The sequence below is a fragment of the Acinonyx jubatus genome, chromosome E2, assembly GCF_027475565.1.
Source record: "Acinonyx jubatus isolate Ajub_Pintada_27869175 chromosome E2, VMU_Ajub_asm_v1.0, whole genome shotgun sequence".
Classification (NCBI taxonomy): Eukaryota; Metazoa; Chordata; class Mammalia; order Carnivora; family Felidae; genus Acinonyx; species Acinonyx jubatus.
The window spans coordinates 19,007,055-19,019,369 of record NC_069396.1 but is presented as its reverse complement, the minus strand read 5'-3'; the positions used below and the strand labels follow the sequence as shown (position 1 = coordinate 19,019,369).

General features: G+C 44.1%; 1 protein-coding gene across 6 annotated transcripts in view; it reads left to right on the top strand.

The window, feature by feature from the left end:
- The first annotated feature begins 100 nt into the window (after window positions 1–100).
- PHAF1 (phagosome assembly factor 1) overlaps window positions 101–12,315 on the top strand; it is a 30,132-nt gene continuing 17,917 nt past the window's right edge. Inside the window, exons 1-3 of one of the 6 annotated variants that reach the window (XM_053210444.1) lie at window positions 101–195; window positions 320–440; window positions 8,066–8,148. In XM_053210444.1, the coding sequence (XP_053066419.1) occupies window positions 377–440; window positions 8,066–8,148 (147 nt within the window). In that variant the 5' untranslated portion in view covers window positions 101–195; window positions 320–376. The other 5 variants (XM_027075978.2, XM_053210443.1, XM_053210442.1 and 2 more) reach the window with 5 other exon arrangements.

Sequence of the window (12,315 nt, the reverse complement as noted above, 5' to 3'; positions counted from 1 at the left end):
TTGGCCTCCCTCACGCCACTATGCGACTTTCACAGCATTTTGCGCATGCGCGACTCCGCCTTGGGCTCCTTCACCCGACCCCGCGATTGAAATCTCGCCTTAGCCCCGCCCCCGCCACGCTTTACGGCTGGCACGCCAGTTTTGCCGCAGACGCTCCGGCTAACGCCGCTGCCCCTGCCGCCGAGGCTGCTGCCGGTGAGCCGAGCTGAGCTGAGCTGAGCTGAGGTGTAGTATTGGGTTAGTGCCGCTGGCGGTCGAGGAGCAGGTAGAGAGCCACGCCGGCAGAGCCGGCGGGTTAGTCGCTGCTTTGTCTCCTCAGGTTCGGTCCCGTCTGCGTTGCTGCAGGGAGGCCGCCTCGGCCCGGCGAACTGAACCAATGCTGGATCTGGAGGTGGTGCCGGAGCGCTCTCTGGGAAACGAGCAATGGGAATTCACGCTGGGTGAGTGTGGGGTTCTACCTCAGGACTATGCTTCTTGCTTATCTCCAGGCCCTTCCTGCCTCTGGTCTCTGCCTCTTATTCCCCTGCGCCCGCGGCTCCTCGTCTTTTCCGTCCTCACAGCTCTTTGGGCTCCAGGCACTAACTTACCTGCTCCTACCGGCCAGACCCACCAGTCTGTCGCTCTGCCTGGCCTAGATGCCCTCGCCTCAGGCCTCAGCAGGGCTCCTCCTGGGGCAGTGGTAAGGTAGTAATAATAACAATGGTGGACACGCCCCAAACACTTACCCAAGGCCAGGCCCTCCTTCCCTGTGCGTAGTTACCTCAAGTATGCCTCCTTGGGATCTGAGGGTCCATACTTTTGTTTTTCCTATTTCTATTTTGCACCCTTAATAGCTAAGAAGTTACACTCTAAAACGCCACAGTAGTCTGTCTCCCTTTGCTTTTCTGGGCTGTGAGTTGCCTTGTCGGAAGGGGAAACCTAGGCTTAGATCCCATAATCACGTGTTAGGGATCTAGTCAAGGGAGGTGAGAAGAGTTTGTATCTTAAAGGAAATTGTGACTTGTTTCTTGTTTTTAATGTGGTCGATGTGTGATTTAATCCTAAACCCAGACCTTAGCAGAGAGAGTTGAAGGTTGAATGACATAAGAGTTCAGGGAAAGTAACGTTCAGTTTGTATAAAATGCAATTTGGCCATTTTAGGGGTTTGGGGCCAGTTTTAACTACCCCCAACGTCGCTGCCTTTATGTGTAGAAGTATGTGCATTCAGTAAGTCCAGTGTGTGTTTACACTTATCCAGCACTAGGAAAAAGGGGTGTGGACCAGGTGTTGGTGCTGTTTGTGCAGATCTGAACTTTTGTCCCACTAATTTGGGCTACTGGGCTGAGTCACCTACTCCTTTGGGCTATAGCTTATCCTTGAATCTGGAATACTCATCTATGGAGATAGCATAAATGAGGAACTGGAGGATAGATGCTGGTAGGACCCTACTGTGCTCAGTGTTTCCAAGAACTAACTGAACTACAAGCCTCTGGGTTTGAGCCAGTTTTATTGAGTGGTCGGAGCCAACTTCTCTCATAACTTAAACCACACCTGCAGAGTTCTTCCCCAAATTTTAGCTGGTGTGAAACACTCTGGCCTGTTGTGAAGCACCAAGAATTTGACTGGGAGGCCAGTGATATATTTACCTCCAGATCCATTCATCATGCTGTTGCTGTTTGGCTTCTAGTTAAGAAAGAACCTCCCTCACAGCTTCTCATACCAGTACTTCACAGGGCAGAGTGAGAACCACAACCATAGCTTCAAACTGTACTTGATGGTGTGACTAGGTTGTGGATCTCTGTGGTAGTCTCTTGGCCAAAAGTTGAGGGGTGCCTGGTTGGCTCAATGAGTAGAGCATGCAACTCTTAACCTCAGGAGTTGTGAGTTCGAGCCCCATGTTGGGGCCAGAGTTTACTCAAAGTAAAATAAAGATATTATTTGAAACCAGGATTTCAAAAAAAAAAGCTGGGTGGAAGGGCAAAGTTTCTTCTGTCAACTATTTAGATACCTTAACCCTTACTCCTAACTTTGCCAGTTCCCAGAAATCAAGGGTTAGTGTAGTTCTTTCAAATTGTCTAAATAACAACAGTGAGAAGAGAATTTCTTTCTTTTTTTTTTTAATGTTTATTTATTTATTTTGAGAGAGAGAGTGCTCAGACGAGTGGGGGAAGGGGCAGAGAGAGAAGAGAGGGAGAATTCCAAGCAGGTTCTGTGCTGTCAGCACAGAGCCCAGCACTGGGCTCGATGTCATGAATTGTGAGATCATGACCTGAGCTGAAATCAAGAGTCAGACACTTAACTGACTGAGCCACCCAGGTACCCCAAAAACAGCATTTCTGTACGGTGGGCCCAGAATTGAACTTTGAGGGAAACCTCATAGAGGCAGCTTGGCCTTGATGATTCTTTTGTGGATCTTAAAAATCCACATTTTTAAATTATGTCTGCCTGAGAGATGATGGTCATTTTTAACTTCCTCAAGCTTAAAAAAAAAAAAAAAAGATTTTTCTCTCTCTCAGTCTTCTTCCCAGCCCTCAACACATCTAAGCTGCTGTTGTGGCTGATAGGTAGGGGTAGGTCTAAGGTGGATCTATGCTTTAGAATTACATTCCTAGAGAACCAGGCAGTGCTTAACTAAAGTTACCACAGCCCTGTAAGGTAATCTTCATTTCCCAGATGAAGAGCAGGCTCAGAAAGGTAGAGATGATGAAAAGTAGGTAGCTGAACAGGGATTCCCTGCTTCCCACCACTCTGCCCTTCTAAGGATGGGCTCAGCTTTGTCTCTAGGTTTCTTTTTGGAATCTCTGCAAATGCAGATGCATCAAGCCCTTGCCATCATCTGCCTGGCATCACAGTGGAGATCTGCATCCAGCTTCTTGGCTGCCTTCCTGGCCTTTGTGTAATGTTGGGAGATTAGGGAAATGCCAACAACATAGGGAAAGGCAAACCTAGGCAAAGAGGACTCTCTGGTAATGCCACTGATGGCTTGACTAATGGTGAAGTAAAGGCAGTGCAAACTTGAAATGTTTTCAGTAAGACTTGGAGAATGTATTGGTGTGGAAGCATATCTCTAAATTGTTCTAGAGAGACTGAAGGCTTGCTCTGTTGAAGGCAACATATGTACCCCTGCGGACTCTGCTTACTAACATCAAAAGTTGAATAAGAAATGCTCCTGTGCCCTGAAGAAGTTAGTCTCATGTGGGTTAAGGGATAAAGAAATAGTTCATTTTACTAAAATGAGGGAGAGGTCATGTAGGGTGCTTTGGAAGGGGAGAAGGGACTTGACCTGACGGGATTCAGGGAGGGCTTCCTATCAAACTACAGAAGTCAATATCATTCCTGGAGCCAGTGAGCACCAGGAAAGCCCTATCAGAAATCTGCCATGGGGCACCTGGGTGGCTCAGTTGGTTAAATGGCTGACTTTGGCTCAGGTCATGCTTTCATGGTTTGTTTTTTATTTTTGTTTTTGTTTTTTATTTTTTTAAATGCTTATTTATTTTTGAAGGAGACAGAGAGCATGAGCAGGGGAGAGGGAGAGAAAGAGGGAGACACAGAATCCGAAGCAGGCTCTAGGCTCTGAGCTGTAAGCACAAAGCCTGATGTGGGACTTGAGCTCACTAGCTATGAGAACATGACCCAACCGACTGAACCACCCAGGTGCCCCATGATCTCATCGTTTTTGAGTTCAAGCCCCATATCGGGCTCTGCACTGGCAGTACAGAGCCTGCCTGGGATTCTCTCTCTTTCCCTCTCTCTCTGCCCCTCTCCCACTTGCACGCACACGCTCTCTCTCTGTCTTTCAGTAAACAAACAAACAAACAAACTTAAAAGTAGGAAATTCTAGGGGCGCCTGGGTGGCTCAACCGACTAAGCGTCCAACTTTGGCTCGGGTCATGATCTCACAGTTGGTGAGTTCAAGCCCCACGTTGGGCTCTGTGCGGACAGCTCAGAGCCTGGAGCCTCCTTTGGATTCTGTGTCTCCCTCTCTGTCTGCTTCTCCCCCACTTGCACTCTGTATCTCTCTCTCTCTCTCTCTCTCAAAAATAAAGATTAAAAAAAAATTTTTTTTTTTAAATAGGAAATTCTACCACCAGATTTCTCTTCTACGGTGTCTCCATAAACGTAAATCTTACAGTCAAATTCAAAACAAAACACTGGGAAAGATAGTGTGTGTAGGGAACTATAAGCAGTTTGGTATTATAATGAGAGTGTGATGTACTGGTGGAAGAAGAAAATGGGTTCTCCAAATTCCCAATTCTTTCTCGTGATAGCTGCCTGGGACACTATCAAGGAGCTTTTGGGTCCACTGGAAAAGAGGGTATCTATTAGTGAAGTGTGTTGCAGACACAGGTTTAGGAAGAAAGAGGCTAGATTTGGGGAGGTGGAGAAGGAATCTAGAGGTTTCTGGCTTGAGTGACTGGGTAGATGTTAGAGGTATGGAGACCCAGAATACAGAGGAGAACTCAGATTGAAAAGAAGGTGAAAAAGTCTCTTTTTTAATCTGTTAACTTTTTATTTGCCTTTTTTTTTTTTTAATGTTTATTTTTGAGAGAGAGAGAGAGAGCACACAAGCAGGGAAGGGGCAGAGAGAGAGGGAGACACTGAATCTGAAGCAGGCTTCAGGCTCTGAGCTGTCACCACAGAGCCCGATGCAGCCTCAGTCTCAGGAACCGTAAGATCATGACCAGAGCCGAAGTCAAATGCTTAACCAACTGAGCCACCCAGGTGGCCCTATTTGCCTGTAGATATCTATGTAGATATATAGATATATAGATATATAGAAAGCAGAATAAGATATGAATCAGAAACTAGGTGGTTGATTGGATGAGTGTATGAAGGATGGGCAGAAGGAAACATTGCCCATCATAGAGATCTGGGGAAGTTAGAGGAACAGCAAGAAAGAATGGTGTTAGTAGAGACAAAATGAGGGTGCTCAGAGTGAGAGAGTGGTCACCAGGGTCTATGGTACAGGACCTACATGTCCTATAATAGCTTTTTTTCACTTAGAGTTCAGCAGATATGTAGGACCACCTACTGTTGTGCCAGGCATGGTGATTGGGTGCTAGGTGTATGACAGTGAGTAATACAGGCAGTGTTTCTATCCTCAAGGTATAGGGGAGACTAACAGAAATAAACAGGGGACATCTGGGTGGCTCAGTTGGTTGAGCATCTAACTTCTGTTCAGGTCATGATCTGGTTTGTGTGTTCAAGCCCCACGTTGTGCTCTGTGCTGACGGTGCGGAGCCTAGAGCCTGCTTTGAGTTCTATGTCTCCCTCTCTTTCTGCCCCTCCCCTGCTCACACTCTGTCTCTCTCTCTGTCTCAAAATTAAATAAACATTAAAAATTTAAAAAAAAATAGATAAATAGGATGGGAGGCTTCATTAGATAAGGCAGTTGGGGAAGTGAGATGTGAGTCAAGACCTGAAGAATGAGAAGGAACCAACCATGGAAAGGATATTCCAGCAGAATCTGAGCTAGCACAGAGGCCTAAGTTAGCAAAGAGCTTAACAAGTGTGCTGGGAACAAAGGGAGGCATGATGAGCAGTGGAAAGAAAGATGGAGGTAGATAAGATTGAGAATATTCAGGGACTTTAGGTGGTGACATGCTGTTTGGGTTTTATAACCCCGTATTGGGAAATCATTGAAGGGCTGTAAGCAGACAAATGATGAGATCTATAATACATAGGATGTATACAGTTTAGAAAGCTGACATACACTCCATACCCTTTTTTGGGTCTAGGTAACTCTGTTCGGACTGGACAGTGCTCTAGTGTCTTTGTCATACATATGTTTGGTTCCCTTTAGAGGCCTTTTGTAGCCTTCCTTTATCAGCAGCTGTGTGACAACTGGTCATTGTAGATGCTTTGTCTCCTCCAGATGGGGTTTCTCCCCAGGTGACTCAAGACCTGAGGATCTGAAGATTCCAAGGCCAGGGATTTGATGTAGTTAGGTGGAGAAGAATCCTCTCTTGAGAAACTGATTTGTGCTATGTAGGTGAGAGAAACCATGTGGCCTTCTGTTTCTCAGCACATAACCAAGCTTATCTGTCTTCTCCACATGGATGTTTGCCCATTCCTTCTGGGAGAGTATGGATGCTTCTCCATTTCAGGAATGGCAAAGCTGAGTGATGCATCCAACTTGTTCATATTCTCAACAAACATTTATTAAGCTTCTACTATGTATCAAGCCCTATGTTACCGAAGGCTGGAAAGAGCCTGTGTTAAGGTGTGGTGTCCTCCAACTTTCTTCAAATTATAGAATGGACCATCAAATGAAGGCAAGGTTAGATCATTGTTTAAATGTAGATAGACCATGCATTTTTATAACCTTCTTTTTCTTTGTATGCAAGCTCTTTTCTGCACATCTGTCCGAAGATCAGAGGTAAACTGATCTTGAATGTAAGCCACTGTGTGCTTCCCTGAGGTCATATGGTGGTCCCTCTTTCTCCCTTTCTCTTATTACCTACTCCATAATCCTTCAGCTCTGCTGAATAAATATTTATTCAACAGCCACTGTGTGGTCAGCCCTGTACTGGGTACTGGGGATCCAGAGAGTGGTGAATAGCACAATACTGTCCTTGGATTCAGAAAGCTGTGAGTCTTTGGATTTTGTCTGAGACTTTGTTTTGGATTGTCTCTCTTTGAGTTTTTTCTTGTTTGAAATATAATGGACTCTGAAAACATACTTTTTGGTATTCCCTGGGAGTCCTGGGATCTTAGAGATATTGTTGGCATTTGGATTTCTTAAACTGGGTGCATATATAAATTTGTTTACAATGGGCCATGAGTTCAACAATCGGGTATTAAGATTTAGAGGATTTGTGAGTTGATAAGTAAGGATCCAGTGAAATCTTTAGTAAAATGAATTAATTCTGGTAGATGTGATGTTTTAAGTTTATTTATTTATTTTGAGAGAGAGAGAGAAAGTGAGCAGGTGAGGGGCAGAGAAGAGAGGGAGAGAATCCTAAGTAGGAGCCTGCAGAGCTGGAAGCAGCCTCAGTCTCATGAACCTTGGGATCATGACCTGAGCCAAAACCAAGAGTTAGACAGTTAACCAACTGAGCCACCCAGGTGCCCCTCTAAGGGCTCATTTAAAAAGTTAAATAAAAGTAAATTGGGGCACCTGGGTGGCTCAGTGGCTTAGGTGTCTGACTTCAGCTCAGGTCATGATCTCGCAGTCCATGAGTTGGAGCCCCGCATTGGGCTGTGTGCGGACAGCTCAGAGCCTGGAGTCTGCTTTGGATTATGTGTCTCTGTCTCTCTGCTCCTCCCCCATTCTCCCAAACTCCCTCCCTCCCTCCCTCCCTCCCTCCCTCCCTCCCTCCCTCCCTCCCTCCCTCCATATCTCTCTCTCTCTCTCTCTCTCTCTCAAAAATAAACATTAAAAAATTAATTATTTTAGAAATAAAAAGTTAAAAATCACACATCCAGGGGCACCTGGATGGTTCAGTCGGTAAAGCGCCTGACTCTTGGTTTTAGCTCAGGTCATGATCTCACAGTTTGTGAGATTGAGCCCTGCATTGGATTCTGTGCTGACAGTGCAGAGCCTGCTTAGAATTCTCGCTCTCTCCTCAATAAACAAAAAAAATTTTTTTAATGAGCTCTTACAAGTCATGTGCTCCTGCAGAGTCTCATTTGAGAGATGAGGAGACATGCCAGAAGGAAAGAGAGGAAGGAACCTGCCCTAGGTTATATGTAATTCACAGAAGAGTGAGAACCAGAACCTTGGTCTCCATATCCAGAGTCATGCAGTCAGTGCTTTTCTCACTGTTTTTTGGTTCATGCTGACTTTGCCTTCTCTGAGCCCCTTTTCTGCTTGGGATCAGCATAGTAGTTCCCATTTCCAGAAATTTTTTTTGTGTATTCACTCCCTTCCCTTATACAACCCAACTGTTCCCTTAGTACTTGCTGCTGACTTTATTCTAGCTTTTGCTGCTTACTGAACTTTTATTTACTCATATGTTTGTAGACCTTAATGGCCCCTGTTCCCACCCCAGGTTTTACTGCAGGGTCTAATGTCTAGTACAAAGATAAATGTCAGTAAATGGATAGCCCAGGTAACCACACAGTTGTTCTTGCTTTATTTCAGGAATGCCTCTGGCTCAAGCAGTAGCCATTCTTCAGAAGCACTGTCGCATCATCAAAAATGTCCAGGTTCTCTACAGTGAACAGGTGAGTGGTAGCTGATTTGTTTACTGAAGTAGCATTCCTAATCGATGAGTCACTCCAGAGGTTGATGCTCTGGGAGAGGCAGACTGGCAGGAATTGCTGGGTCAATGTGTTTGAATGGGAGAATCTCTAGCACTGGTCAGTTACCAAGTACATTTTGACTCTGAAACTTTTGGTCTTGATAATGTAGTGCTGTCAGGTTTGGAAAGGCAATAATAACTGAACTTGTTTTTTGATGTGTTTGACTTAGCTGATCCTTAGACAGGGACATTTCAGTGGGAGGTCACTTCAGGGACTATCTTGTCTTCTAGAGTGCTTGCCTCTTCTACTTTTGTGTTTAAAATGGTCTTTTCTGCCTTTGTTGATTGCTTTCATTTCTGTTCAGAGTTGTTGCAGTGCAGAGCACTCCAGACTTGAAAAGAAACAGGTGTAGCTTATTCCTTTGGTGAGAATGAACTGATACATAAGATCATATATCAAAATATTGGCTCCAAATTAATGGACATATTTTACTCTTTTTTTTTTTTTTTATCTGACTTATGGTGGTCTCTATGAAATGTTGGTCAGTTGTGCCAGGAATTAACACCTATAATATAATGTTGCATGTGCTTACAAAGAACTTTTTTGTTTCCAGAAAGAGTGTATACGTTAGCACTAGAGAACTTTCTGAACATCAGGATTTTTTGTATTTGGTTTTATAAGCAGAGTTGGGGACTATTTTATTATGGGCTTTTAGAAATAAGATGCTTCTTGTCTCTTTAAAAATGCAATCTCCCTTCTACTGAACTCTGAAATCTATGATTCTTTTGTGACACAGACCATGTGTTGCTGTGTGTAGCAACTTTTATGGTGTCCTATGTGTCACAAACCTCAGGGAATAGTTTTGAGCCTATCTAGGCTACAGGATGTTCTCACTGTCTTTTCTGATACCTTATAAGTACCATTTTGATTATTTTAGTTCCATTTGTCCCATTTAGTTTCAAATCCTAAAGCAACTGACTGTTTATTTTCGACATGAAAAATGTTGTGGACTAGAAGAAGGTGAGATTTCTGTGAGTCTTTCCAGTTTGCCTAGTGTCAAAGTTGAGCCTCTTATCTATGTCCAGACATTACTTTCTGCAGTGCAATACCCCTCTGCCAGCCTACTGAAAGAGTTCCCATGTGAAGAGTCCTCATGAGACAGGGAATGCATAATCTCCAAGCAAGTTCTTGGATATTTTTGTGGTACCTAACACGGAACAAGGGACTTCTAGGAGTAGGACAAAGGTGCCTTGAGCCACAGTGCCAAAGTACTTCCTCATTTATAAAGTGAAGAATGTTGACTTTTCCACTTTGTTGCACTCAGATCATCCCTAACCTACTCTGACTTTCAGTGTTAGACCATGAGGGAATTACTCATGACAATTAGCAACCATCAAAATAGGGGTAATGGGTTTGCTTCTTGAGCTTTTAGCTTCTTGCACATTCAGTTAAATCAGATTTGGGTGCTCCAAGAGTAGATAAAATTGAACATAGGCTTTAAACTTGTAATTTTTTTAAAAGTGTTTTTAATGTTTATTTTTGAGAGAGAGACAGAGCATGAGAAGGGGAGGGGCAGAGAGAGAGGGAGACACAGACTCTGAAGCAGGCTTCAGGCTCTGAGCCATCAGCGCAAAGCCCAACACAGAGCTCGAACTCATGAACTGTGAGATCATGACCTGGGCCGAAGTCGGATGTTTAACTGACTGAGCCACCCAGGTGCCTCTTAATTTTTTTTAACGTTTATTTATTTATTTTCTAGAGAGAAAGAGAGCATGAGTGGGGGAGGGGCAGAGAGAGAGAGACACCCAGAATCCAAAGTAGGCTCTAGGCTCTGTCCGCACAGAGCCCCACGTAGGGCTCGAACCAATGAACCAAGAGATCATGACCTGAGCTGAAGTTGGACGTTTAACCACCTGAGCCACCCAGGTGCCCCTTTAATTCTTTTTTTAATGTTTTTTTATTTATTTTTGAGACAGAGAGAGACAGAACAAGAGCAGGGGAGGGGCAGAGAGAGAGGGAGACACAGAATCTGAAGCAGGCTCCAGGCTCTGAGCTGTCAGCACAGAGCCCAATGTAGGGCTCAAATTCAGGAGCTGCAAGATCATGACCTGAGCCGAAGTCAGATGCTTAACCACCTGAGCCACCCAGGTGCCCCGGCTTTAAACTTTTTAAACAAATATTTAAGAATGAAGTTTATATCTTCCATCACTACTTTTGTTGTCTGTTGTCCTGACCTTTGGGTACAAATAGTTTTAGCATTAAGCTCATTTTCCCTGATGTCTTCTAAGGAGCTGGAATCAGTTGGAAAACATGGATTTTTGAGTCCAGTTCTTGGTTCAGATCCTTGTTCTTCCCATTTTTTTAGCTATGCAACTTTTGACAAGTTAATAACCAGTCTGGTTCTCCTTCTGTAATGTGGTTATTGTTTCCTTGTAATAGAATAATCTTTTGAAGAGGATCAAGAGGAGATGGTCATTCAGAGCTCTGATATTGTGCTTCTTAAATGTGGGTCCTGTCCTCTTCTGCCTTCGTTTCCATTTCTTCCCATTTGTCTTGCTTCCCATCAAGTGCAAAGAATAGTTTGGCCCCATTAAATGTTTTAGAAATATCTTCTTATCTCTAGCAAATCACACCTTGGAGGTTAAATGTGCATATCAAGTGGGTCCCATCTTTCTTAGAGGGAAAAGTATGAATGACTAGGAGTAGACAGCTTTACTAAACTATTTCATATGGAGAACTGTGTAATTCTGGGATCACTGGAAGAGCCTGCTTACACACCATATAGTACATGTATATTTTGATTCCAGAGATACTTAGGATTTACTAGTAAAATATTGATTGTGAGGATAATTTACTTGCTTTTGAAAATTATCTAGTTATGTCCTGAATTGTAACAGTGCCGGGAGAAAAATGATCAGATCTTGGGAGAGTGTAAGAAAATTCCGATCCTCCCATTGTTCCTACTCCAAACAAGGATCTTGAAGGATGCTGAAAGGTTGCTTCATCCTGCTTAATGCTGTGGAATAGCCCTCTTAGAAATGTGTTCTGGGTTGAGAATAAGTGACCTAAGGTCAGAGTTCATCATTCTATTATCTTGCTTGAGACCTGATGGTTTTAGACATTCATACAGACCTACTGGAAAATTACAACATTCTTTCTTCTAGTGTTTGCCAGGCATGGTGGTACCTCCTAGGCCTGCTACCTTGTGAAGATCAGTGGGGTAGGAGGGAGGAGATAGTCTTAGCTAATCCCAGAAGGCTCTGGAGAGAATTTTTCCACTGAGGCCCACACCAATGGCACCTGGCCTTCCAGCCTACAGTTCTGTCTCTGACAGCCACACTTCTTTGATTCATTGTGCCTGCCTTGGGAGGCTCTATAAAGAAACTTCTCTAAACATTTGAGAGCTTTCTGCCAGTTTCAAGGAGTGGCAGGGTTTTGGATGTTGGTGTTTTTCTTCTGCGGGGCAGCTTGGTTTAGGGCTGTGGAGTGTCTTCAGATGTCGAGTCCTTGAATTGATTGCACTGGAACAGAAGCAGGCAAGTGAGACAGATGTGACGAAACAGTGTTGTATGCTCAGTGCTATGCTTGGTGCCTTCTACCTTACTATCTAGACCTACTATCTCCGTTCCCACAACAACCCTAGAGGGAAGAGATGATGGTATTCCCATGAAGAAACTACAGCTCAGAGAAGTTTTGAGAGTCAGTTAAGGTCACCAGCTCACCCGTACCCAAGCCCGGCTCTGTTCACTGCTTTGTGCTGCTGCTCCCTTCCCCCCAGGACTTAGAAGGGGCAAATGTAGAAATACAACTCCTTAGATCTTAGATTTGGGCTTTACAGAAGGAAGCACATGTGATATGGGATGGTGAGGGGAAGGAAGGAAGGAATAAGAGTATCATCTCATACATAAACATCACAATGTATTTCTTTGTCCTGGAATATGGCCTGAAGCAGTCAAAGTATAGGATATGTTTTCTGTAGATGGTACAGACAACCTTGGGAACAAATGGACATAGGTTTAGCTGACATGCATTGAACATTACCTGCCAAGTTTGGGTCCTGACTAGACCTTTTTACATGGCCTGCGTTCCTCATTGACTGCTCTCTAGGTTTGACAGGGAAACCCATGCTGTAGATGTGGACCCTGACCC